Source organism: Hyaena hyaena, unplaced genomic scaffold (genome assembly GCF_003009895.1).
Source record: "Hyaena hyaena isolate Hyena2069 unplaced genomic scaffold, ASM300989v1 scaffold_579, whole genome shotgun sequence".
In the NCBI taxonomy this organism is placed as follows: domain Eukaryota; kingdom Metazoa; phylum Chordata; class Mammalia; order Carnivora; family Hyaenidae; genus Hyaena; species Hyaena hyaena.
In genome coordinates this window covers 952,164-980,119 of record NW_024081207.1, presented here as the reverse complement: position 1 = coordinate 980,119, position 27,956 = coordinate 952,164, and the positions used below count along the sequence as shown (strand labels likewise).

General features: G+C 41.2%; 1 protein-coding gene across 1 annotated transcript in view; it reads right to left on the bottom strand.

Annotated features, from left to right (window-relative positions):
* Positions 1-27,225, bottom strand: part of DTD1 (D-aminoacyl-tRNA deacylase 1) — a 198,458-nt gene extending 171,233 nt beyond the window's left edge. The window contains exons 1-3 of the mRNA XM_039256480.1: positions 27,081-27,225; positions 22,085-22,175; positions 19,729-19,964 (exon numbers count right to left, since the gene is read on the bottom strand). Of these exons, the coding sequence (XP_039112411.1) occupies positions 19,729-19,964; positions 22,085-22,175; positions 27,081-27,123 (370 nt within the window). The 5' untranslated portion in view covers positions 27,124-27,225. The remainder of the gene's footprint in view (positions 1-19,728; positions 19,965-22,084; positions 22,176-27,080) is intronic.
* Between the last annotated feature and the right edge of the window lie 731 nt (positions 27,226-27,956).

Here is a 27,956-nt window from a genome sequence, read left to right as displayed (position 1 = left end):
CTACAGCAGCTGTCCATCAGCATGGAAATGCTTCTCTAGAGTAATCCTGGCCCCATATCCCCAAGGGCTCAGTCAATTCAGGGTGGCAGCAGGAGGGCACGGGTTCCCCAATGGGCTGATCTGGCTCAAGGAAGCCTGTAAAGCAGAGGCAAGGGCTCTGGGAGCCATCAGCAAAGACCAGCAGCTCCAGCAATGGCATTTCCTAAATGACTTGACTAGGAAATTCAGTTCTCAGAGAAAGTGTACATGGAAGGCCCTGTCAGCCTAGTTTCTCAGAGAGTGAGAGCCAAGCCTAGGTTGATAGCATTAGAACCACTGTCAGATTCCACTCCACGTCCAGGCCCATGGAGGGAACATAAACGGTGATCTCTTGAATCTTGTGGCTTCTCCTCAGTCCCCCTGATCAGTGGTCTCTGCTTGTCTGTGTTTATCTCTGTTGTGGTTCAATCCACTCAAGAGAAACATCTCCTCTGGGCAGCAGATGTCTCAGGGGTGGGATTCCATGGCTAGAGGAATTAGGGAACAGGCTCTGTGGCCCAGGACGGAAAGTGCCTTCTCCCAGGAGACAGGGCACCTGTCACCAAAGGGGACTACCCCAATTCCAAACCAAAGAGCTGGAAACAGGGGCTCCCAGGGGAAATGGCCTACAATTAATCTCTCACCAGGAAATGATACACTCATCTGAGCTGAAGTTCTGAAGTCAGATTCAAGGCAACTGGTATAGCCCACCTTGCATAACAAGGAGGCTCAAGGCAAAGTATTCTCTGACCATCAGGCTTTGCTTGGATATCTCTGGGCTCTATTGGGGTCCCAGGCATCATTCTACCTGGGATAACTGCATGGAAGGTTACCTGGTTTCCACATCAAGGCACCAGTGAGTCTGTGTGCGGACAGTGCAATGTCTGAGGCCCCAGTGGACCTGCATGGGCCGTGTGCGATACCTGTGCAGACCTGCTGAAAGAGCCTGGATCCCACTGGGCAAGGACACCCTTCCACCAACATTTCATCACTAAGGTGCTCCTGTGTGGCTCAGTCAGTTAAGCATCTGACTCTTGGAAAAAAAAAAAAAAAAAAAAAAAAAAAAAAAAAAAAAAAGCATCTGACTCTTGGTTTTGACGTAGATCATGATCTCATGGTCTGAGAGTTCAAGCCCCACATCGGGCTCAGTGTTGATAGTTCAGCCTGCTTGATATTCTCTCTCTCTCTCTCTCTCTCTCTCTCTCTGCTCCTCCCCTGCTCATGTATATATACATACACATACACATATATGTATACATACATATATTTCACCACTTAACCTCACTGCAGAACCTCTGGTGTGCTGGGCTGGGGGATGTGCCTGGACATGGTTTGGGACACAGGCTAGGGAATAAGTCTTCACTTTGGGAAGAGAATAGCCGTGGAGAGGCTTCACAGCAGGGCTCTAACCCACTTCAGAGCCTCTTAGGACAAAAGACACAATAGGAGGAACCTCAGAGAGGTTCAAAGGTAGACACAAAGGACTGACTTGTAAACTCTGTCCCTCCCCTGAACATCAGGGAGGCCCTCCCATGGCCAAAAATACAGTCAAAGGAGATAGGAGAATATGCTAAAGGGTGATTATTATCATGGACCACAGGATTCATGAATTTATAAATTTAGTGTAACCCAACTAAAAGTTACACAGATTATTTTCTGGAGCTAGACAAGCTGATTTAAAACTTCATATAGAAGAACAATCAACAACATGCAGGAAAACTCCAAAAAGCAATGTGAGTGAGATTAACCTTACCCAACATGAACATGTGTCTTCATCACATAAACAGACCAAAAACAAAAAAAAAGAATTGAAACAAAAAGTTAAAGTTCATAAACACATACAGGAATTTAATATGGGATAAAGTCAAAATATCAAATTAGTGGAGGGAAAGACAGCTTTTTAAATCTTTTTTAATGTTTTATTTATTTCTGAGAGAGACAGTGTTAGGAGGGGAGGGTCAGAGAGAGGGGGAAACAAAGAATCTGAAAGAGGCTCCAGGCTCTGAGCTAGCCGTCAGCACAGAGCCCAACGCAGGGCTTGAACTCACGAACCGCGAGATCATTACCTGAGCCGAAGTCGGACGCTTAACCAACTGAGCCACCCAGGTACCCCAAGAGAGCTTTTTAAATAAATGGTTTTGGGAATGGTTTTGGGAAACCTTTTCATAACCACCCGGAAAGATATGTATTGGATCCACGCTTTACACTGTATACAGGATAAACTCCGAATGGATCAAGGATTTCAAAATAAAAAATGAAAGCATGAAAGCACTAGGTTGGGAAATAGCCATATTTCTTTGTAACTTTGGAGTAAGAAATGTCATACAAATCATAAGAAATTGTGATTCAAAATCCAGCAGACACTTCAAAAAATTAATAATCAACTACTTAAGGATCAGAAATGTCTGTCCACGGGCATTCAGTTCAGGTCGTGATCTCACAGTTGTGGGATTAAGCCCGGTACTCGGCTTCTCAATGAGCACCAACCCTGCCTGGGATTCTCTCTACCCCTCCATCTGTCCCTCTCCCACTCACTCTCTCTGAAAATAAATAAATAAACATTAAAAAATTTTCTGTCCAGCAAACAATCCCTTAAAGCAAGGTCAAAGGACAAATGATAAAATGAATGAAAAATATCTGCAACTCATATACTAAAAGCTCACAGAAAAAGGGTAGCCTGGGTGGCTCAGTTGGTTAAGCATCCAACATTGGCTAAGGTCATGAGTTCATGGTTTGTGGATTTGAGCCCCACATCGGGCTCTGTACTGACAGCTCAGAGCCTGGAGCCTGCTTTGGATCCTATGTCTCCCTCTCTCTCTGCCTTTCTCCCACTCATACTCCATCTCTCAAAAATAAAGAAACGTTTAAAAAAGAGGGCGGGGTCAAGATGAATGAACAGCATGGAAGCTTTTTTTGCATCTCTCATCCCTGAAATCCAGCCAGATCAACACTAAACCATCTTACACAGCTAGAAAACTGAACTGACGATTAACACAACGACCTGAACCACAAAACTCAGCAGGTACATAGCACGGAGAAGTGAACTGGAGGAGAGAGAAGCCATGGAGGGCAGGGAGCTACTTTTGCTTGCAGAGAGAGGATGGGAAAGGGGGTGAGGGTATGGGAAAGCACCCCCCCCCCGTAAGCAGTTGGAGAGAAAAGGAAGAATACACAAGGGACTAAACAAAAAACGGAGAAAGGAGAGGGTTTAAATTCCATTAAGACTCTATAAACGGGGAATGCACAGTCTGAAATTCTGCACCTTGATACCTGGCAGTGCTCTAGTGGGAAGGGCGAATTCCCAGTAGCAGAGAGTGGGGTCCAAGGGGTCCTCAGACCACACAGGGAGGAGTGATTCCCCTGGGAGGAGGACATTTGGTAGAGGCTGTGAGGCCTCCCCCCACAACAGGTAAAGGTCCCAGAAGACCCTGGAGAACAACCACATTCGCTGGTGTTGGAACAAGGACGCTAGGGGAAGCCTGGTGCCAGATGTGTGTTTATTTAACATAAACCCTGAAACACTGCAGGATCGCATGAACTTTTTCTGGGGCAGGCTGGCACCTGGCCGGAGTCCATGGGCATTGGCAGCAGCATGGTCCTGTGAACGTCCCTGGTGGCAGGCAGGCACCCGACCATTGCTCAGTGAGACCCTCCCCCAGAGTGTCAGAACAGGTCAAAGCCACAGTCCCTCTGAAGTGAGGGGTTGGGAAACACAGGCACATCTGAGATAAAACTCAGGAGGGAGGTGCCACCTGGCAGCCTAATGGCTTGGTCACGGACAGTGTAAATGTGGGAAGTGGACGGAAGCCTGAGAAAAAGGGGGTACTTGATTCCTAGTAGGGGAGAACAAAAAGTTCTGCTACTAGAGACTGGGTAGCTGGGTGATGCCATTTTCACCCTTCCTACACATACACATACCTGCCTACACGCACAACAATACAACCTAGTAAGTTAAGCAGCGCAATCTAGTGGAGAACAGAGCTGTTACACTAAGCCCTACTCAACTGGGCCAACCTTGTTCTTCAGGAACACCACAAGTCTCTCTGCCTGCTTAGTTTACGGACTATAAAGTGCTTCATAGTTTGACTTCTAGGGGAAATCAATGTAATTTCAATCGTATTTCAGTTTGTTTACTGGTCCATCTATTCAATTTTCTTTCTTTTCTTATTCTTGAATACAGAAACAGAAAAAAATTATTTTTATTTTCCATTCTTATTAAAAATTTTTTTAATTTTTTTCTAATATAATTATTATTTTGTAATTTTTTAAAATTCTAGTTTACTTCCAGCATTTCATTTTATTCTATTTTTTTCCAAATTTCCAAATATTTTCCTTTGTTTTTCTTTTTCTTATCTTTCCCATTTTCTCTAACCTATCAAGCTCCTTTCAACAACAAGACCAAAACACACCTAGGATTTAGCATCCTTTATTTGATTTTTTTGTGTTGTTTTAAATTTTTAAATTTTTTTTCCTCTATTACTTCCTTTTCTTCCTTCAAAATGATGAAACAAAGGACTCTACCCCAAAAGGAAGAACAGGAAGAAAGGAGACCCAGGGACTAAATCAACAGATACAAGCAAGATGTCTGAACCAGAATTTATAATCACAATAATAATAATACTAGCTGGGATTGAAAATAGATTAGAATCCCTATCTGCGGAGATAAAAGAAGTAAAAGCTACTCGGGATGAAATTTAAAATGCCATAACCGAACTGCAATCTTGAATGGATGCCACGGCAGCAAGCAGATGGATGGATAAAGCAGAGCAGCAAATCAGCGATACAGAAGACAAACTTATAGAGAATAATAAAGCAGAAAAAAAGAGGGAGACTAAGGCAAAAGAGCATGATTTAAGAATTAGAGAACTCAGGGGCGCCTGGGTGGCTCAGTTGGTTAAGCGGCTGACTTCGGCTCAGGTCACGATCTCACAGTTCGTGAGTTCGAGCCCCGCATCAGGCTCTGTGCTAACAGCTCAGAGCCTGGAGCCTGCTTCAGATTCTGTGTCTCCTCTCACTGCCCTTCCCCTGCTCATGCTCTGTCTGTCTCTCAAAGATAAATAAACTTAAAAAAAAGAATTAGAGAACTCAGGGACTCATAAAGAAATAACATCAGAATAACACGGGTTCCATAAAATGAAGAGAGAGAAAAAGGGGTAGAAGGTTTATGTGAGCAAATCATAGTGGAAAACTTTCCTAACCTGGGAAAGACAGACATCAAAATCCAGGAAGCATAGAGGATTCCCATTAGATTCAACAAAAACCAACCATCAATAAGGCATATCACAGTCAAATTCACAAAATACTCAGGCAAGGAAAGAATCATGAAAGCAGTAAGGGAAAAAACGTCCTTAACCTACAAAGGGAAAACAGATCAAGTTCGCAACAGACCTATCCACGGAAACTTGGCAGGCCAGAAAGGAGTGGCAGAATATATTCAATGTACTGAACTGGAAAAATAGACAGCCAAGAATTCTTTATCCCGAAAGGCTGTCTTTAAGAATAAAAGGAGAGATAAAAATTTTCCCAAACAAAGGAGTTCATAACCACTAAACCAGCCCTGCAAGAAATTTTAAGGGGAACTCTCTGAGAGGAGAAAAACTTAAAAAAGGGGGGGGTGGGGGCAAAAGCAACAAAAACTAGAAAGGGCCAGAGAACATAACCAGAAACTCCAACTCTACAGGCAATATAATGGCAATAAATTCTTACCTTTCACTACTCACTCTAAATGTTAATGGACTAAATGCTCTAATCAAATGACATATGGTAACAGAGTGGATAATAAAACAAGATCTATCTAATGCTCTTTACAAGAGACCCATTTTAGACCTACAGATACCTTCAGATTGAAAGTAAGGATATGGAGAACCATCTATCATGCTAATGGTCACCAAAAGAAAACCAGAGTAGCCATACTTATATCAGACAATCTAGACTTTAAAATATAGACTGTAACAAGAGATGAAGGGCATTATATGATAATTAAGGGGTCTATCCACCAACAAGATCTAACAATTGTAAACAGTTATGCTCCAACCATGAAAGCACCCAAATATATAAATCAATTAATCACAAACATAAAGAAACTCATTGATAATAATACCATAATAGTAGGTGACTTCAACACCCCACTTACAGCAACTGATGGATCATCTAAACAGAAAATCAACAAGGAAACAATGGCTTTGAATAACACATTGGACTGGATGAACTTAACAGATATATTCAGAACATTTCATCCTAAAGCAGTGGAAAACACATTCTTCTCCAGTGCACATGGAACATTCTCCAGAATAGATCACATACTGGGACACAAATTAGCCCTCAAGAAGTACAAAAAGATCAAGATCATACCGTGCATATTTTCAGACCACAACTCTATGAAACTTGAAATCAACCACAAGAAAAAAATGTGGAAAGACATCAAATATTTGGAGACTAAAGACATCCTACTAAAGAATAAATGGGCTAATTTAAAGAGGACATTAAAAAGTATATGGAAGCCAATTAATCTGATAACACCACAGCCCAAGACCTCTGGGACACAGCAAAGGTGGTCATAAGAGGGAAGTATATAGCAATCCAGGCCTTCCTAAAGAAGGAAGAAAGGGCTCAGATATACAACCTAACCTTACACCTTAATGAGCTGGGAAAAAAAACAGCAAATGAAACTCAAAAACAGCAGAAGACAGGAAATAATAAAGATTAGGGGAAAAGTCAATGCTATCAAAACCAAAAAAACAAACAAACAGTAGAACAGATCAATGAAACCAGGAGCTGGTTCTTTGAAAGAATTAACAAAATTGATAACACCTGCAAGACTGATGAAAAAGAAAAAGGAAAGGACCTAAATAAATAAAATCAAGAATGAAAGAGGAGAGATCACTCCAACACAGCAGAAAATACAAACAATAATAAGAAAATGTTACAAGCAATTATACACCAAATAAAATGGGCAATCTGGACGAAATGGACAAATTCCTAGATACACATGAACTACCAAAACTGAATCAGGAAGAAATAGAAAATTTGACAGATCCATAACCAGTAAAGATATAGAGTTAGTAATCAAAAATCTCCCCAAAAAACAAGAGTCCAGGGCCAAATGGCTTTCCATGGGAATTCGACCAAATATTTAAAGAAGAGTTAACACCTATTCCCTTGAAGCTTTTCCAAAAAATAGAAATGGAAGGAAAACTTCTGAACTCTTTCTATGAAGCCAGCATTACCTTGATTCCAAAACCAGACAAAGATCCCACTAAAAAGGAGAACTACAGACCAATTTCCTTGATGAACATGGATGCAAAAATCCTTAACAAGACACTAGCCAACCAGATTCAACAATACATTAAAAGAATTATTCACCACGACCAAGTGGGATTTATACCTGGGATGCAGTGCTGCTTTAATATCCATAAAACAAACAGCATGATACATTACAACAATAAAAGAAAGGACAAGAACCACATGATCCTCTCGAGAGATGAAGAGAAAGCATCTGACAAAATACAGCAGCCTTTCTTGATAAAAACCCTCAAGAAAGTAGGGATAGAAGGATCATACCTCAAGACCATTAAAGCCATATACAAAAGACCCACTGCTAATATCATCCTCAATGGGGAAAAACTGAAAGTTTTCTCCCCTAAAGTCAGGAACATGGCAGGGATGTCCACTCTCGCCACAGTTATTCAACACAATATTGGAAGTCCTAGCCTCAGCAACCAACAACACAAAGGAATAAAAGACATCCAAATTGGCAAGGAGGAAGTCAAACTTTTACTCTTCGCACATGACCTGAACTCTATATGGAAAACTCACAAGATTCCACCAAAAAACTGCTAGAAATGATCTATGAATTCAGCAAAGTTGCAGAATATAAAATTAATGCAGAAATCGGGTGCAGTCCTATACACCAATAATGAAGCAAAAGAAAGAGAAATCAAGGAATGGATCCCATTTACAATTGTACCAAAAACCATAAAATACTGAGGAATAAATCTAACCAAAGAGGTGAAAAATATATACCTGAAAACTACAGAAAGCTTATGAAAGAAACTGAAGAAGACACAAAAAAATGGAAAAATATTCCATGCTCCTAGACAGAAAGCAAAAGATTGTTAAAATGTTGACACTACCCAAAGCAATCTACATATTCAATGAAATCCCTATCAAAATAACACCAGCATTCTTCACAGAGCTAGAACAAACAATCCTAAAATTTGTATGGAACCACAAGAGACCCCAAATAGCCAAAGCAATCTTGAAAAGGAAAACCAAAGCTGGAGGCATCACAATCCTGAACTTCAAGCTGTGTTACAGAGCTGTAATCATCAAGACAGTATGGTATTGGCACAAAACCAGACACTCAAATCAATGGAACAGAATAGAGAATCCAGAAATGGACCCACAAATCTATGGCCAAATAATCTTTGACAAAGCAGGAAAGATTATCTAATGGAATAAAATCTCTTCAGCAAATGGTGTTGGGAAAACTGGACGGTGACATACAGAAAAATGAACCTGGACCATTTGCTTACACGAGACACAAAAATAAACTCAAAATAGATGAAAGACCTAAATGCAAGACAGGAAGCCATCAAAATCCTAGAGGAGAAAGCAGGCAAAAACCTCTTTGACCTTGGCCACAGCAATGTCTTACTCAACACGTCTCCAGAGGCAAGGGAAACAAAAGCAGAAATGAACTATTGGGACCTCATCAAAATGAAAAACTTCTGGAGAGGGGAGGGGCAAGATGGCGGAGAAGTATGGAGCTCCATACATTGCACTCGCCCCCATATCTCACATGGAAAAGATCTGAAGCCATAGGAAACCTTACAGAACCCAAGAGATTGGGAGAAAAAGGACACAGAATCCACTGAGAAAGTCTTCTAATGTGAGTGCGAACTGGGGAAGATAAAATCGAGCCGGGATCGGAGACTCACAGGGACGGGGGCGATCCCCCTCAGAGGGAGTGAGAGGGGAAAGAGAGAGGCCGAAACTACTCAAGACACGGTCCCTGTCGCTGGGTAACAGGAAAACCTCCGCTAGGGGCACAGAAGGACTGTGAGATCCAAATCCCTGCACGCCAGGTCCCCTCGCACCAACTCGTCCTGGAGGGGCCGCACACTGACCGCTCCTTTGAGCTCCTGGCTGGCTGGACCTCTGGAGAGGCCCTGCGCCGACCGCGCCTTTGTGCTCCTGGCTGGCTGGACCCCTTGAGAAGCCGCACGCGTACGGGGCCTCCACGCTCCTGGCTTGGCTGGACCCCTGGAGGGAAGGTGAAGGGCTTAAAACTGGGAGATTTGCCCACGAGTTTGTGTTTCGGGTGACGAGACACAGAGGGACCTGGTTTCTCGCTCTCCAGTGGGCCCAGCATGCCCCCCAGGCAAGCCCCCGTCCTTGCTCGCCAACTCGACCTGGAGAAGGGAGCAGCGATTCTGGCTCCATCCCCAAGACTAGGCAAGAGGCTTGGAACTGCACTGAGGGGATCGCCTGCAAGGTTGTGTCTACGGCAATTTCAGTGGGGCGCGCAGAGTGGGATTTGGAAACTAGACCTGGCCTGGGTTAAAGAGTGCAACCCACTTATGCTGCGCCGGGGAGTTTACACACCCAAAAACGCGAGGTGCAGCGCTTGGTTCAAGAAGGAACTGGAGCACTGCCACTCTCCTCCCCACAACTATCAAGGCAGAACTCCCGCCTGGCGCATTGGATCACACCACTCCCATCCCTGCTAGAGAGCTGCCCTCCTCCCTTCCCCCACGCCCCCAACACTAACCTGATTAACTCTGGTCACTGGCTTGCTAAAACAGTCACATCTAGTCCATTCTATAGATGTAAATTCTACACTTATTGACCTTTTCATCTCTTTCTGTGAGGAGTAATTAGACTATATAGTTTCTCTGGATAACACCAGCGTCCTTCTCTCACCTATCCAACCATATTCCACCCTTTAGCTCTTTGAAAAAAGCTTCTTATCACTTCTGCCTGTTCATTCTATTCCCAATTTTGCCTCATACCCGCCCTGTCTTCTCTCTCTTTCTCTATGCTCTTCAACCAGCACTGCATACACCCGGCTATTTAATTGTAACTGGGAAATCCGGTTATATGCTTTAAACCGTCCTTTGTCCATCGGTTTTCTTCTTTTTTCCTTTTCTTTCTTCTTTTTTCCTTTTCTTTCTTCTTTTTGACCTTTTTATGTATTTTTTATTCTCTATCATTCGCCTTCCCTCCTCCGTCTTTTCTCTTAACTTTTTCATTTTCCCTCTGGGTATGTTTGTTGCATTTGTCTGTGCGTTTGTGTGCCTCTGCTCCCTGTGTGTTTCTCTGTCTGTTTTCTTCTCCAGGGCTACCTCAAGAAACAAGCCAAAGTACACATGGTGGAGAGTCCCAAATATCACTACGAGTAGGAAAATAAAATAACCAAGGTCTCAACAAGAGAGACCATGAGATACCATTCAAAAACACTCTCTGAAAGGACAGGTCCTGGACAGTCAAAGAGTCTTCTTGGGTACAGCAGCGCTCACAGGTGCAGAGACCATAACAACTCTTTAAAACTAACAAGACACAGAAAAGTAACTAAAATGACAAAATGAAAGAGTTCTCCTCCAAAGAAATTCCAATAAGAAGTGACAGCTAATACACTGCTCAAGACAGATATAAGCAACATAACTGAACAAGATTTTAGAACAACAATCATAAAGTTAATAGCTGGGCTTGAAAAAAGCATAGAGGACAACAAAGAAACTATGGCTCCAAACAACATGGAGCATAAAAATAGGCATGATGAATTTATAAATGCTATAAATGAGATACATAATAAAATGGAGGTGTCCAATGAACAGACTGAAGAGGCAGAAAGGAGAATAAATGATTTAGAAGACACAAAAATAGAAACAGAAGAAACTGAGATAAAGAGAGAGAAGCTCTCTCTATCCAAAAACATGAAAGAAGAGTTCGAGAATTCAGCGATAAAATCAAACGGAACAATATCTGTATCATAGGAATCCCAGAGGAGGAAGAGAGAGGTAAAGGTGCTGAAGGAGTCCTGGAACAAATTATAGCAGAGAACTTCCCCAACCTAGGGAGGGAAGTAGATGTTGAAATTCAAGAGGCACATAAAACTCCTCTCAGATGTAACTTGAATCAATCTTCTGCATGACATATCAGAGTGAAACTGGCAAAATATAAGGACAAAGAGAGAATTTTGAAAGCAGCTAGGGAGAAAAGGGCCCTTATACATACAAAGGGAAACCTTATCAGAGTGGTGACAGACCTATCTACTGAAACTTGGCAGGCCAGAAAGGAACGGCAGGAGATCTTCAATGTGATGAACAGAAAAAATATGCAGCCAAGAATCCTCTATCCAGCAAGCCTGTCATTCAGAATAGAAGGAGAGATAAAAGTCTTTCCAAATAAACAAAAATGGAAAGAATTTGTCACTACTAGAGCAGCCCTACAAGAAATCCTGAGGGGGACTCTCTGAGGAAAATGTTGCAAAGAATGCAAGATGCTAGAGATGCCACCACAAGCATGAATACCTCAACTGACACAATGACTCTAAACCCATATATTTCAATAACACTGAATGTAAATGGGCTGAATGCTCCAATCAAAAGACATAGGGGGGCAGAGGGGATAAAAAAACAAAATCCATCTATTTGTTGTCTACAAGAAACACATTTTAGACTGGAAGACACGTTCAGATTAAAAGTAAGGGGATGGTGAAATATCTATCATGCTACTGGAAGTCAAAAGAGAGCTGGAGTAGCTATACTTATATTGGACAAACTGGACTTTAAATTAAAGTCAGTAACAAGGGATGAAGAAGGGCATTATATAATAATTACAGGGTATATCCATCAGGAAGAACTAACAGTTATAAATGTAGACGCACCAAATATGGGAGCACCTAAATATTTAAAACAATCACAAACAGAAACAATCTTATAGATAAGAATGTGCGAATAGCAGGAGACTTTAATACTCCACTTACAGCAATGGATAGATCAACTAGACAGAAAATCACTAAAGAAACAATGGACTTGAACGACACATTGGGCCAGATGGATCTGACAGACATATCTATATCTATATCTATATCTATATCTATAGATAGATATATGACAGATATATTTAGAACTCTACATTCTGAGGCCAGGGAATTCACTTTCTTCTCAAGTGCGCATGGCACATTCTCCAAGATAGATCACATACTGGGACATACAGCAGCCTTCACTAAATGTAAAAGAACTGAGATCATACCATGCACACTTTCAGATCACAATGCTATGAAACTTGAAATCAATCACAGGAAGAAGTCTGGAAAACCTCCAAAAACACGGAGGTTAAAGAACACCATACTAAAGAACGAATGGGCCAATCAGGCAATTAGGGAAGAAATTAAAAAATATATGGAAACAAATGAAAACAAAAACACAACAATCCAAACTCTATGGGATGCGGCACAGACAGTCCTAGGAAGAAAGTACACTGTACTCCAGGCCTGTTTCAAGAAATCAGAAAAAGCACCAAGTGCAAAATGAAATAAAAGGCATCAGAATTGGCAAAGAAGAAGTCAAACTTTCACCTTTCGAAGATGACATGATACTCTACATAGAAAACCCAACAGACTCCACCAGAAGCCTACTTGAACTGATCCAAGAATTCAGCAAAGTTGCAAGGTACAAAATCAACGTACAGAAATCGATTGCATTTTTATACACAACAATGAAGCAATAGAAAGAGAAATCAAGAAACCGATCCCATTCACAATTGCACAAAAAAACATAAAATACCTAGGAATAAACCTAACCGAGGCTATAAGAGATCTGTATGATGAAACTATAGAAAACTTGTGAAGGAAATTCAAGAAGACACAAAGAAATGGAAAAACATTCCATGCTCATGGATAGGAAGAATAAATATAGTTAAAATGTCATTACTACCCAAAACAATCTACACATTCAATGCAATCCCAATCAAAATTACACCAGCATACTTCTCAAAACTAGAACTATCCTAAAATTTGTATGGAAACACAAAAGACCCCGAAGAGCCAAAGTAATACTAAAGAATAAAACCAAAACGGGAGGCATCACCACCCCAGACTTTACTACAAAACTGTCATCATCAAGACAGTATGGTATTGGCACAAAAACAGATACATAGGCCAATGGAATAGAATTGAGAACTCAGAATTGGACCCAAAAGTATACGGCCAACTAATCTTTGACAAAGCGGGAAAGGGTATCCAATGGAAAAAAAACAGCCTATTACACAGATGGTGCTGGGAGAACTGGACAGCAACATGCAAAAGAATGAAACTAGATCATTTTCTCACACCATACACAAAAATAAACTCAAAAGGGAGAAAGGACCTGAACATGAGACAGGAAACCATCAAAACCCTAGAGAAGAAAGCAGGAAACAACCTCCTTGACCGCCACCGTTATCAATTTCTTACTTGACATGTCACCAAAGGCAAGGGAATCAAGAGCAAAAATAAACTATTGGGACCTCATCAAGATAAAAAGCTTCTGCTAGGCAAAGGAAACAATCCATAAAACTAATAGGCAACCAACGGAATGGGAAAAGATAGTTGCAAATGACACATCAGATAAAGGGCTAGTACCCAAAATCTATAAGGAACTCACCAAACTCCCCACCCGAAAAACAAACAACCCAGTGAAGAAATGGGCAGAAGATATGAACAGACACTTCTCCAAAGAGGACATCCAGATGGCCAACAGACTCATGAAATGATTCTCATCATCTTTCCTCATCAGTGAAATACAAATCAAAACCACACTGAGATACCACCTCACGCCAGTCAGAGTGGCTAAAATGAGCAAATCAGAGGACTCTAGATGCTGGCGAGGATGTGGATAAATGGGCACCCTCCTACACTGCTGGTGGGAATGTAAACTGGTACAACCCCTCTGGAAACAGTGTGGAGATTCCTCAAAAAATTAACAATAGATCTCCCCTATGACCCAGCAACAGCACTGCTAGGAATTTACCCAAGGGATATAGGAGTGCTGATGCATAGGGGCACATGGACCCCAAAGTTCATAGCAGCACTCTCCACAATAGCCAAAACATGGAAAGAGCCTAAGTGTCCATCAACAGACGAATGGATCAAGAAGATGTGGTTTATCTATACAATGGAATACTACATGGCAATGAAAAGAATGAAATCTGGTCATTTGTATCAACATGGATGGAATTTGAGGGTGTTATGCTGATCAAAATAAGTCAGGCAGAGAAGGACAGATACCATATGTTTGCACGTATAGGATTAGGAGGAACTTAACGGAGGACCATGGGGGAGAAGAAGCGGGGAAATAGTGGGGGAGAGGGAGGGAGGCAAACCATGAGAGACTCTTGAATGCTGAGAACAAACTGAGGACTGATGGCGGGGTGGGGGGAGATGGGCATGGAGGAGGGTACTTGTGGGGATGAACACTGGATGTTATATGGAAACCAACTTGACAATAAGCTATTTGTAAAAAAATAAAACAAAAAAACAAAGTGACCTTCAGGACTTCTGTTTGTAATGCAGAGACAAAGGTTTGCTCTCCTTCTTGGGGATGGTGAATTGTGAAGACTGCAATCATCATGGCCACCCTGCAGAAGGCCAGCCTGAGGACAAGGCTAACACACATGGTGGAGAGCTGGGTTTGGCGAATCCCAGAGAAACAGTCACAGCAAACACAGAGGGAATGTAGCCCAAGCTGAATCTGAATTCATCATACCTCTGCATTCTTCAGTCATAAAGCAATAAACCTTGTTTCATTTAAGACAGTTGAGCTGGGTGGGGCTCCAAGTGGCTGGTGAGGAAATGCCTGAAAGAACATGAGCACTGGGTAGGAGCACTGAGTGGGAGGGACAATTTTCCCTCTATTCAATCCTTAAAAATTAAGAGAAACAATATAAATTTAAAATAAAGTTTCAGTCACTAAAGAGAAAGGGAGTAAAAATAAATGCTCAATCTAACTAAATCAAAGGCCAACACATGAAAGCAACATAAGTGTCCACTGATAGATGAAAGCATAAAAAAGATATGGTCTAGGAGGGGCCTGGGTGGCTCAGTGGGTTGAGCATCTGACTCTTGATTTCAGCTCAGGTCATGATCCCAGGGTTGTGGGATCGAGCCCTGCATCAGGCTCCGTGCTGATTGTGAAGCCTGCTCTAGATTCTCTCTCTGCCTCTTCCCCTCCCCTGCTCGTATGCTCTAAAAAATAATAATAATAAAATCATTTTAAAAAGATGTGATATATAAAAGATATGTATATACAATAGAATACTATTCAGCCATAAGAAGGAAATTCTGCCATTTGCAAGAACATGGATGGACATTAAGGGCTTTCAGTCAGACAGAAAAACACTAACGCTATACAATCTCACACATGGAATCTAAAAAACCAATCTCATAGATACAAAGAACAGACTGGTGGTTGCCAGAGGCAGGGGTACAGAGAGGGTGAAATGGATGAAGCTGGTCAAAAGGTTCAAACTTCCAGTTGTAAGATAAATAAATTCTGGGATATAAAAAATGGCATAACGACCAAAGTTAACAATACTGTATCATATATTTGAAAGTTGCTAGGAGAGTAGCTCTTAAAAGTTCTCATCACAGAAGTGCCTAAGTGGGTGGTTAAGCATCTAACTCCTGATGTTGGCTCAGGTCACGATCTCACAGTTCGTGAGTTCAAGCCCCAAGTTGGGCTCTGTATTGACAGCGCTGAGCCTGCTTGGGATTCCCTCTCTCTCTCCTTCTCTCTGATCCTCCCACCCCCCCCTTCAAAAATAAATAAATAAACTCTTAGTTAAATTATTTGTTTTTAAGAGAGCGTGCACACACGTATGCAAGCAGGGAAGAGAGGGAGAGAGGGAGAGGGAGGGAGAAGGAAGTGTTGGGGGAAGAGAGAGAAAGAGAGATAGGGAGAGAGAGAAACCCAAGCAGGCTCCACGCAGTCAATACAGACCCCAATATGGGGCTCAATCTCAAAAATCATGAGATCATGACCTGAGCTGAAATCAAGTCAGACACTTAACTGACTGAGCCACCCAGGTGAACCAAATAAATAAACTTAAAAAAAAAAAGTTCTTATCACAATAAAAGTATAACTGTAACTATGTGAGGTGATGAACATTAACTGAACTCAACACTGGTGATCATTCATAATATACACATATATCAAATCATCATGTTATACAACTAAAACTAATGCTAAAACTAACATATGTCAATTGTATCTCAGTAAAACTAGAAAACAATTTTAATTTTTTTCAAAAGCAAATTAAACTACTTTCAGTCTTAAAATTGCTGAAGTGACCCTGAGAATCTGAAAATAAAGCCTGGGTGGTTCAATTGGTTAAGTATTCAATTTCAGCTCAGGTTATGATCTCATGGTTTGTGGGTTCAAGCCCCACATCAGGGACTGCACTGACAGCTCAGAACCTGGAGCCTGCTTCAGATTCTGTGTCTCACCTCGCTCTCTCTTTGCCCTCTCCCACCTGTGCTCTCTCTCTCTCTCTCAAAAATAAACTTTAAAAGGAAAAAAAAAGAAAGAAAATGTATTTATTAGCAATTTTTTTATGTTCCAACATCCCTTCAACTCTTGGGGATCTTTCTATATTGGAGCTGGAAGCCAAAAACTCAAAATTAACCAAAACACAGCAAGTGTATAAAACATGCTCTCTACATCTTGTTCCACCGAAGACCACAAAAGAGACAAAAAGCCAAAAGAGCAAGAAGACAATACTGATATTACTGTAGCTGTTTCTGAAAGTCTGAAGGATTTGGAAATAAACTGATTAAAACTCTTCACATAAATCATGTCAATTTTTCATCAAAAGGATCAAATGTATTATAACCCCACAAACTTAAATTGTGACCCATTATAAAATTATATTGTTAATAGTACATTGCTTCAGGCCCTTCACAAAATTAGCTGGACAAAATACACACTATTTCAAAAAGTAAAAGGAACACATAGGGTGCCTGGGTGGCTCAGTTGGTTAAGTGTCTGACTCTCGATTTTAGCCCAGGGTCATAATCTCACAGTTTGTGAGTTCGAGCCTCACATCAGCTCCACACTGACAATGCAGAGCCTGCTTTGGATTCTCTCTCTCCCTGTCTCTCTGCCCCTCTCCCCACTCATGCATGTGCTTTCTCTCTCTCTCAAAATAAATAAATAAACTTTTAAAAAAAGTAAAAGGAACACAAAACACTTAATACTACACAAAACAGTCAGTCCTCTTTAAGGACTCAGATGAAAGCTCATTTGTTTTCATTTGGGCATTCCTTAAGAAGCACTAGTGTTCGGCCACCTAAAATGCCTTCACTTACGCTCTTATGATATTCCTTGTGCTCATCCTTTCAAGGGACTTCAGTGCATTCCAAAATGTGTCTGAGATTACTCAGAAATGGGATGATTCTACAAACACCAATCAGAGGAAACAATGATGAAAGCATTTAATTCTCAGCTCAGCGAAGAAAAATAATTATTCAGAGGACTTGACTTAATTCTAATTCTGGGAAAAAACATGTTTGCAGCAAAGCCATGCAGAAGTAACCCGGCAGACACAGGATGGGGAAAAATACTGGAGACATCCATGACCCGACTTGTGAATGGAGCTCTAAACTTGGGTTATTTCCAGAAGAGGCAAACACATTTGCTCCAGTAGGACCCGAGTAAAGAGTGGGATTTAAGGCAGGGGTGTCCTGATCACAGCAAAGAGACACCTTACACAAGAGGAGAATTAAGATAAAAGGAAATGCCAAAGCGGAATAGGAATATCAGTCTCCTAAAAGTAAGTACATCTGATAAGCTGATAATCCTCAATGTGGGGCTTTGCTACAGAGCTTCAAAATCAGGCAGTAACTTTTATTACTTAAGGTTGAAAATGGATACAATAAATAAGGGATCGGGGTTTGTTTCCTCCAGAGAAAGTCAAACTATAGGAGATACCACAGAGTTAACTATTGACAACTCTTAGATGTCTATAAAGGGTATGATAGCATCAAAGAAACTGCAGTTAGGTATTGAGACATTCTTAGAAAAGTCTCTCACTGAGATGTATTACCAAAGGAGGCTAAACATTCTAATAACTTTGAAGAAAAAGGCAAAATATGATGGTATTAAATGCGATCTGCCCTCCAGAAACCTGAAAAGAGACTAGAAATGAATGGCCCCCTTAAAAAGACACATAATTTCAGATTCATAACTCTCCCATACACCAAGATCACTATACCAAGGCATTTTCTAGACTAAATCTCAGTCAAACTAGATTGGCATTCTCTCCAAAAAACAGTTAAGTAAAGACCTAAACCGTCGCTATCCAATATGATGGCCATTAAGCACACACAGCTATTGGGTACTTGGAATGCGTCTGGGCCAAACTAAGATGGGCTATATGTATAAACTACACACTAGATTTAGAAGACTTTAGCATAACAACAAGAATAAAAATTATCTCAATAACATTTTATATTGATTACAAGGTGAAATTATACTATTTTGGATATACCGAGTTAAATATATATATATATATACACACACACACACATACACTTTTAAAATTACATTAAATACACACACACACACACATATACACTTTTAAAATTAATTTCAGGGGCACCTGGGTGGTTCAGTCAGTTAAGCATCTAACTCTTGATTTCAGCTCAAGTCATGATCTCCTGGTTCGTGAATTCGAGCCCTGCATTGGACTCTGCGCTGATAAATGTGGAGCCTGCCTGGGATTGTCTCCTTTTCTCTCTGCCCCTTCCCTATTCACATTTTCTCTCTCTCAAAATAAGTAATTATTTAATTAATTAAATTAAAATATAATTAAAAATAATTAATTGATTAATTAATTTCACTTGTTTCTTTTTACTTTTTTTAATATGGCTACTAGAAATTTAAAATGACACATGACTCTAGGGTGCCTGGGTGGCTCAGTGTGTTAAGGGTCTGACTTTGTCTCAGTTTGTGGGTTCGAGCCCCACATCAGGCTCTGTGCTGACAGCTCAGAGCCTGGAGCCTGCTTCAGATTCTGTGTCTCCCTCCCTCCCTGCTTCTCCCTCGCTCATGCTCTTTCTTTCTCTCTCAAAAATAAACATTAAAAAAACTTTTTTTAAATAAATAAATAAAATGACACATGACTCATATATGTACCTGCACTGTCCTCTCTATCAGACATCATAAGCAAGCAAAATTAAACACCACTATATCAAACACACTTCTGGGTAGCTAAATATTTCATATGTGAAAAGAAGAATGAAAAAGAGTGGGGCACCTTGGTGGCTCAGTTGGTAAAGCGTGACTCTTGATTTTGGCTCATGAACTCACAGTTCATGGGATCAAGTCCCGCATGGGGCTCTGTGCTGACAGCAAGGAGTCTGTTTGGGATTCTCTCTCCCCCTCTCCCTGCCCCTCCCTCACATGTGCAGGCATCTGCTCTCTCTCAAAATAAATAAATAAGCATTAAAAAAAAAAACGAAAGAAAGAAAAAGAGTAAACAGTATCAGTGGCATTCAGAGGACTCCTACCACAACAGCAGTGGCAGCAGCCACTATGTTGTTTTAAGAATAAGCACAACAACAAACTTTCTGGAAAAGGAGATGCTAGAATGGCAGATTCTCTTTTTCGCCCTGCCTAGACATGTCCCAGAGACTCTCGTCCTGGGAGGACTCACCAGTCTGCCTACCTTGGATGAGCTCCGGCCTGTAGGTCTTACGTAGCTGCTCCAGGAAGCTGTTGTAAAAGCTCTCCGCCTGCTCCGTGGGCATTGCCAGGTGGAAGTCCGGCTTGTTCCCCTTGAGCACGCACTGGAGGGTGAACTGGCTGATGCACAGCACCTCATACTGTTTGTCCATCACACTCTTCGACCAGTGTTTCCCACTTTCATCCTCAAACACACGCAGGTTTAAAATCTTTCTGACCCTAAACAGAAAAACAGTGGTTAGGGAAACCTGAAGAATCATAAGCCCCCGACACACGCCATACACCCAAAGTGTCACCAGCATCCTGTCAAATAAGAACATAATGTGAACATACTATTGCATGTATTATATATATATGGAATTATATATGAGGATATAAGGAGCAAGTTATTTGGGCCTTGGGTGAGTTATTTATCCACCTCTATGCCTCAGTTTGCTCATCTGTAATATGGGATAGAAACAGATCTTCCTCATGAGGTTGTTCTGAGATGCCTTTTTTTTGTTTTGTTTTGTTTTGGCCAGTACCACTAATTCATAGCAGGTACCCATCGGAACTTGAGCTAAGAACAACCACTTGCTAACTGCTCCTTTAAGTTGGTGAATATGTCAAGACATGGGTCCAACCCTAATTTTTTTTAAATGTTTTTTAAATTTATTTCTGAGAGAGAGGGAGAGAAAGCATGAGCAGGGGAGGGTCAGAGAGAGATGGAGATACAGAATCTCAAACAGGCTCCAGGTTCTGAGCTAGCTGCCAGCACAGAGCCCGACGTGGGGCTCAAACCCACAAACCGTGAGATCATGACCTGAGCTGAAGTCGGACGCTTAACCAACTGAGCCACCCAGGCACCCCAACTCCAATTTTTTTATAGAAGAATTCAATCTTTACACTGGAATAAATGATACCCCATTTTTACACCCTTCCTTGGAGCTACTCAAAATGAAAAACTGGGCCAACACCCTGGAAAAAACATATGGTTATTGCAAATATGCAAAAAGTCCTTGCGAAAGCCTCCTTGACAACTGTCATATGCCTCTTAAGCCCTAAGAGGGCATTCCTTATAAATGTGGATGACAAAGAACAGCCACTTTGGCAAGAAAGAGGATCAAGAAACATTTATTCCTTAGCAGGAATTAGGTTCCAAGTCTGATTTTCCACCTAATACAAAAGGGACAATTGGGTGGAATTATGCCCAGATATGGGCACCAACGGGCAGAATAAACAGATCCATACATCTGGAGTAAATGTGCCAAGTGATGCTGCAGGGGGTGGGGGAGGGTAAACATGGGGATGGAGAGGCTGCCTGTACTTAAAAGAGCCAGTCAGGCAACAGCAATGACAAACTACCTCAGTAAAAAGAGCACCAGCTTCCAAGTCAGGTAGCCAGGACTCTTTTTTTTTTTTAATGTTTATTTATTTTCAAGAGACAGAGAGACAGAGCATGAGCAGGGAAGGGGCAGAGAGAAAGGGAAACACAGAATCCAAAGCAGGCTTCAGGCTCTGAGCTGTCAGCACAGAGCCCAACGCCAGGCTTGAACCCATGGACTACAAGATCATGACCTGAGCCGAACTCAGATGTTTAACTGACTGTACCACCCAGGCATCCAGGTAGCCTAGATTCTAATTTGAATTCAGGCTTTTTGCTAAATACACGTTCGTGATCTTAGGCAAGTAACTGAATTATCTGAGCTCCAGATCCTATGTGTACAATGAATTGGACATTTTTAAAATGGATAAATGGTGCCCAGATCACACTGCTCAAACTGGAAACAGATTATCATTCATAAGAAAAGAAGTTCAGTTTTGCATTAAGAGAATGGTTGATGGATATAACAGCAATTAAGGACATAGGCTGTTGGATTCAGCTCTGCTGCTGACTTAGTGGGTATCATCTGACAACTTACTCTTCCTCAGTCTCCTCATCTGAAACACACATACTACATCAAATGGGACAGATAAAAGTAACAGAGGAAACCTCACAGGAAGAGTATGTATATATGTATGTACATACAGAATTCAAATAGCTAGGCAGGTAGATAGAAAGAAATACAGAGTTACAGATATAACTACTACATATCCCAAACAGAAAGGTCTTAGATTTTTTTAAAATGTTTTTATTTATTTCTGAGATAGAGAAAGACAGCGTGAACAGGGGAAGGTCAGAGAGAGAGGGAGACACAGAATCTGAAACAGGCTCCAGGCTCTGAGCTAGCTGTCAGCACAGAGCCCGACACGGGGCTCGAACCCCCGAACTGTGAGATCATAACCTGAGCCGAAGTCGGACACTTAACCGACTGAGCCACCCAGTGCCCCCAGAAAGGTCTTAGAAATCCGCCTCTTACATGTGTTCCAGTTCCTTCTGTGTATCTTCCAGAGAAATACCCAGCAACACACAGATGCCTCGTCCAATAGCACTTATTTGCTCTCCTCCAACTAGAAAGGAAACAAAAGAGGAAAAAAAAAAACTCAGAACCAAACAAGTGTCATGATGCACTTTTAAGTAACCACAGGAATGTTTAAAAATCACACATACTTCGGGGCGCCTGGGTGGCTTAGTCGGTTAAGCGTCCGACTTTCGCTTAGGTCATGATCTCATGGTTCGTGGGTTCGAGCCCCGCGTCAGGCTCTGTGCTGATTGCCAGCTCAGAGCCTGGAGCCTGTTTCAGAGTCTGTGACTCCCTCTCTCTCTGACCCTCCCCTGCTCACGCTCTCTCTCTCTCTCTCTCTCTCCTAGAAATAAATAAAACATTAAAAAATTTAAAAAAAAATCACACATACTTCTCATAACCTCTTTGGTAAAGTCAGTGGGTATTCAAAAATGAGCTTCATAAATGCAGTAAGACTACCAAGATTTAGGTCCTTTCTAATTTTATATTTGGAATGAACGAGTTGTTAATAACCAGTAAGCTAAATTTTAAGGCCACATTTTCTTCTGTGTTACCTTGGGTAGAATACCTTAAACTTTTCATGTTTGCCCATCTATAAAAACAGAAGAGTTTTCCTCCCCAGGGAATCCAGCCCAGCTATATTAATTCTCTGAAAGGAGATGCCTGCTTTTCTTGAGAATCAGCAAATATGGTAACAGAATATACAGGCAGTACAAAATAATAAACATTTATGTCAGAAAAAGAAATTATTTTTCTACTCAATGCAAGAAGATAAATATACAAAAATCATAGTTTAAAAGTTAAGCTTCAAGTCAGCAAACTTCTATTATGTCCTAATTTAGTACTTAAGTTTGTATTCTAAGCAATGAGCACCAAATCCCTTTCAATCATGTTCCTCATCCAGAAAAAACAAATCTCTCAACATACATTCCAAACCTTTGTGTATGTATTTACAGTCAAATATATGCTCTATCACCATGAGACAGTATCTCAGTGCTGGTTCAGTTCTTAGGCCAAGACCCATCATTTTACAGTGAACCTAAATCCATATTTCAAGCACTAACCTTCATAACCATCCATTCTTTTGGCCAACTTTTTGCCAAATCTCATTAGATTACTGACATCTGGTTATTTTATCATCTATTAACCTAACATTCCAATCAGGAGAAGGGTCAACTCTGCCTTTTCTTGTTTGCTTCTGTTAGATAATAATATCTATAAATGTATCTGAAAAGGCACCATAGACTGTAACATGTTGTAATATCCAGTAAGCTAAGGAAAGAATGAGACCCCCCCCTTCCTTCACCTGTATGACAAGGGACCACCTGACATGCAGATCCCAGGGAAGCATCAGCATCAATGCATTCCAAACCAAATATCAGTAAAGCTTAATTTCTCTTCTTTTAATGCTAAAAAATATTTTCTTCTGTGCCACTTTTCTTACAATGGACTATGAATGATTTACTGTCCTTTGAGCCAATGACTCAGAATCTGAAACAGGAATAATCTACCTGAAACAAGCAGTAAACAACTGGGGTGGCTGGCTTGTTGCTTTAGAACACTATCAAGCTTTATTTGTCCTTTAAATAAATCAGTATTATTTTCTTACAATATCAATATATTTTTAACATTTTCACCACAGTATGTTTTATTTTTAAAAAATAGTTTATCGTCAAGTTGATTTCCATATAACACCCAGTGCTCATCCCCACAAGTGCCCTCCTCCATGCCCATCATTCCCCTTCCCCTCCCCCCCATAGTATGTTTTAAAAGCTTAAAAAGAATGGTTGTTGAGTTGTACCCACCATTAAATTAATGCATATACAATATAAAAATTTTGGAAAATATAAAAAACAGGAATATAATATAAATATATTTTTATATTATTTATAAATGCATATAAATAATATAAAATAAAATATATTTTATATTTATAAAAACAGAAAATATAAAAAACTTTTTTCCTAAAAAGAACCTCCAAGCACTTCAAAAATTTCAATGATTTCCCTTCGTTATCTTCTCTATTTGTAGGTTTTACTTCCTATTTGTTTTCAATTACTATAATAATATACATAAATTTTTGTGCTCCATCCTTTCTCTTAACATTGCATAAGGATTTTTTCATGTTATAAGATTTTCCTAAGTATCTTTTAATAGTTGCATCCCATCAAGTGGAACAGTTGCATTCCATCCAATGGACCAACTAACCATCCCATTTGGCTGGATATATGGCTTGTTTCAAAATTTTCACTACAATAAATAACACCGTGCTGAAAATCTTTGAATACCAGACTTTATATTTTACAATTTAGAGTAGTTTTAGGTTCACAGCAAAATTGAGCAAAGGTATAGATTCCCCTGTACTCACTGCCCCCATAAATGCATAGCTTCCCCATTGTCAACTTCCCCCACCACAGGGGAACATTCATTACAATTGATGAACCCACACTGACACAACATTATCATTCATTCAAAGTCCATAGTTTACATTAGGGTTCATTCTTAATGTGATACATTCTGTAGATTTGTTGGACAAATATATAATGACATGTATCCACCATTACAGTATCATAGAGTAGTTTCAATGCCCTAAGAATTCTCCATGCTCTGCCTAATCATTCCTCTAAATCTTTTCCTATAATTAGGATTCTCAAAAGCAGAATTACTATTTAAAGTGATTCAAATCACTATCTGAGGAGTTTCAAAATTTTTATAATGTATTATTATCTTAATAAGAAACAAATTATGCCCCAAAGCCTGTATATGACATATTTTGCTGCTCTCTTATGCCAGCGTAGTTTTGTTCCCCACCTCCAGGAACAAGTAGAAGAAACAGAAGGTTCAAAAGAATCTTCTATTACAGACAGATGGATTTCCAAGGGAAAAAACTTGAGAATCGCCTTTTTAGACAACAGATCACAGGGCTAGAAAAGACACGAGATATTTGGTCAATTTCCCATATATACTGGCATCACCCCATCACCCCTGACCTCTTCTTTGAGAAGCATTCATAACCTCTCAAATTAACTCATTCAGACCCATTTCAAATCCTCTTCCCAACATGATTTTATTCAGATTTTAGCTGCTGAAGCTGAGGGATGGGACATGGTTACCACACTTTGCCGCCTGTGAACCAAATATGTTAAGTGCTCCATAATAAAGCTTTTAAAATTAGATTACCACAATAACCATGCTAAGGCATCAAAATGTGCTTGACCAATCTCACTGAGTCTGCCATATAATAAGATATGACTCCTAACATTGTACTCTGTCCCAACCATAAAATCAGAAGTGACATTTTAGAACCCCTGAAATAAAATGCCATTCATGTACAACCACATTTCAGTGAAGCCAGTCACTTTCTAAAGGAATCAGAAAATCTCTTTCCATTACAATTGAACTAGAAGTCCTGGCTAACTTGAAGGTCCCTCTAGCACTGAGAAAGAATTTCGTTTTATTTAACACCTTCCCACAATTAGTACCCATACCTTTTTTAAATACCCTTAACGTTTTTAACATGCAGGCTTGTTGGCTTGTTTTTAACTAAGCATACAATTTAAACAGTAAATTAAAATCACTCAAACAATTTAGCAAATCTCACAAAATACATGCTTTCAATTTTCCAAATCAGCAGAATGAAGAGTTCAAGTAAGAGAAGATTAAAATTCTCCAAAGTTCACTCATTGGTGATGACCACATAGAGCAGAATGCAAAATTTTGCTCAAAAAAGGGAAAAAATCTTCTCATCTATGAATTTTCCCAGTTTCCATGAATTTAAATATTAACTGAAATGCAAAAACAAAACAAAACAAAAAAAACCTTTGTTTTAAAATTCCATAAATCCCAATGCTATTCTGTCCCTTACTACTTCAGGACCATATCCAAAACCAGTTAAGAGAACAACTTAGAAATCACTAGGCAGGGTTGAAAAGTAGACTCTCTGATCTAAATATACGGTTTTGCTGGGTTTGGTTGTTTCTTCACGAGATTTTGTTGCTTTGTTTTTAGATTTATACTTTTTTGTACATAAGAACATATACTTGGTGTAGACTTGGCTAGAAGAAAAGGATATCTGGAATTACTTGGACTGAGACAATACTATAATTCTGCAAAAACAAACAGAAGTCTAGAAGACAATCTAAAATTAGTCATTAAATTTTTTTAACAACTTTTTTATCTTGGTTTGTTTTTAAAGCTACCTTATATACATTAATCATCTGCACCCCTGATGTTCAAACTAGACTACAGTATATCCAGCGATGACTAATGGTTGGGTGGCTTGTTCCACAAGAAACTGGTGGCAATGAGAAACATTTCATCCAGAATTCTTTAGCGTCTAACCCCATCCCTGCACGGTTAGGCGATTGTAAAGGTCCTGGGGCGGGGAACATTCTATCTAGTCTGGGCGCTGGTCACGTGTGCATAACTGTCACAACTCAACCATATGGAAAACTCTTCATATCTGAGCATTTTATTGGCAGTCAAGCTCCATAAAAACTGGGACATGTAGACAATGGGCAAAAATGGGAAATTTAAAATAGAACGTTATAAAGGGGAGAGGGGGGTCCTTGCTATGGAAATGCTGCCTACGTGTTGTTTGTGCAACATTCCACCGAAGAACGGGCCATGGGGATGCTCGGAGATTCTGCCACCGGGTACTCAGGCCCAAAACCAAAACAAAAAAGGTAATAATGAGGCGCGTTTATCGTGAACACTGCAGCCAGGGCCGCGCCAAGGCTCGCCGGGCACGTGGACGGCGCTGCAACCGCGGCGACGCCCGGAGCCGGCCGGAGGACTCCAGGCTGCGGGGGCCGAGCTCGCCAGGGCCCTTGGCGGCCGGAGGGGCCCCGGGGACGGCGCGGGGGAACCCTTGTGGGGGCGGCTGGGGACAGCCGGGAGCGGGGTCAGAGGTGGCTCCTCCCGGGCCCGGCCCCGGCCCCGCCCGACTGACCTGTGACGCTGGCCCGGGTGACGCGCTGCACCACGGCTTTCATGGCGGCGGCTGGGGCGAGTGGGGCGGCGCCGCGCTCCTTCCGGCCTCGCGACTCGGCGGGCGGCTCGGTGGCCTGCGCCCTCTGCGGGTGACACCAGGAAGCGCGCCGGAGGGCCCAGTCAGACCCGGTTGGCGGCGGCCCTCCTACGTTGGCCACGCCCATCCACAGGTTGGCCTTGTGAGCATGGGTCACGCCCACCTGGCGATAGGCCCCGCCCCTTCCTCGGTTCAGCCCCAGCCACAGGTGGGCCCAGCTCCGACCCTGGGACCCAGAAACCCCCGCCCGGGCGCCACCCCCTACCCGGACTCAGTTGTGCCCAAACCGCAGTTTCTGCACAGGATGTTTCTCACATCTCCGATCTAAGATCCAACCATCCCTAAATCCCAGCTTTGTTCTGAATCCTAATCCTGTGGTCCTCCTTCCAACCCTCTGTCCTGATGTTCCCAAATTCCTTTTCCCTTGTTTTCCTGCCTCAGTGCTTCTTAGAAACTAGACAGAAGAGAATCTGCTGCCTAAAATAGCCATTTAACTACAGTATGTAAGTATTCATTCGACTTAACCATGCCTGGTAGTGCCGAGACACATGATGCTGTAATACTCATTCCTCTAATACTAATACTTAGCAGCTCCCCCACCCAGGGTTGTTAGAGGAAGTTTAAATAAAATAGACTGTGTAAAAATGATTTGAAAGTCGCAAAGGACTGTACAAGTATTACCCTAACAAATTATTATCACTGATAAAAATAAGCCCCTTTCCAAGTGCCTTCTTCTCAAAGCCCTCTAACAGTATTAGTGGGTGTAGAGTGATGACGTTCAGAACAGGTACCCCAAAA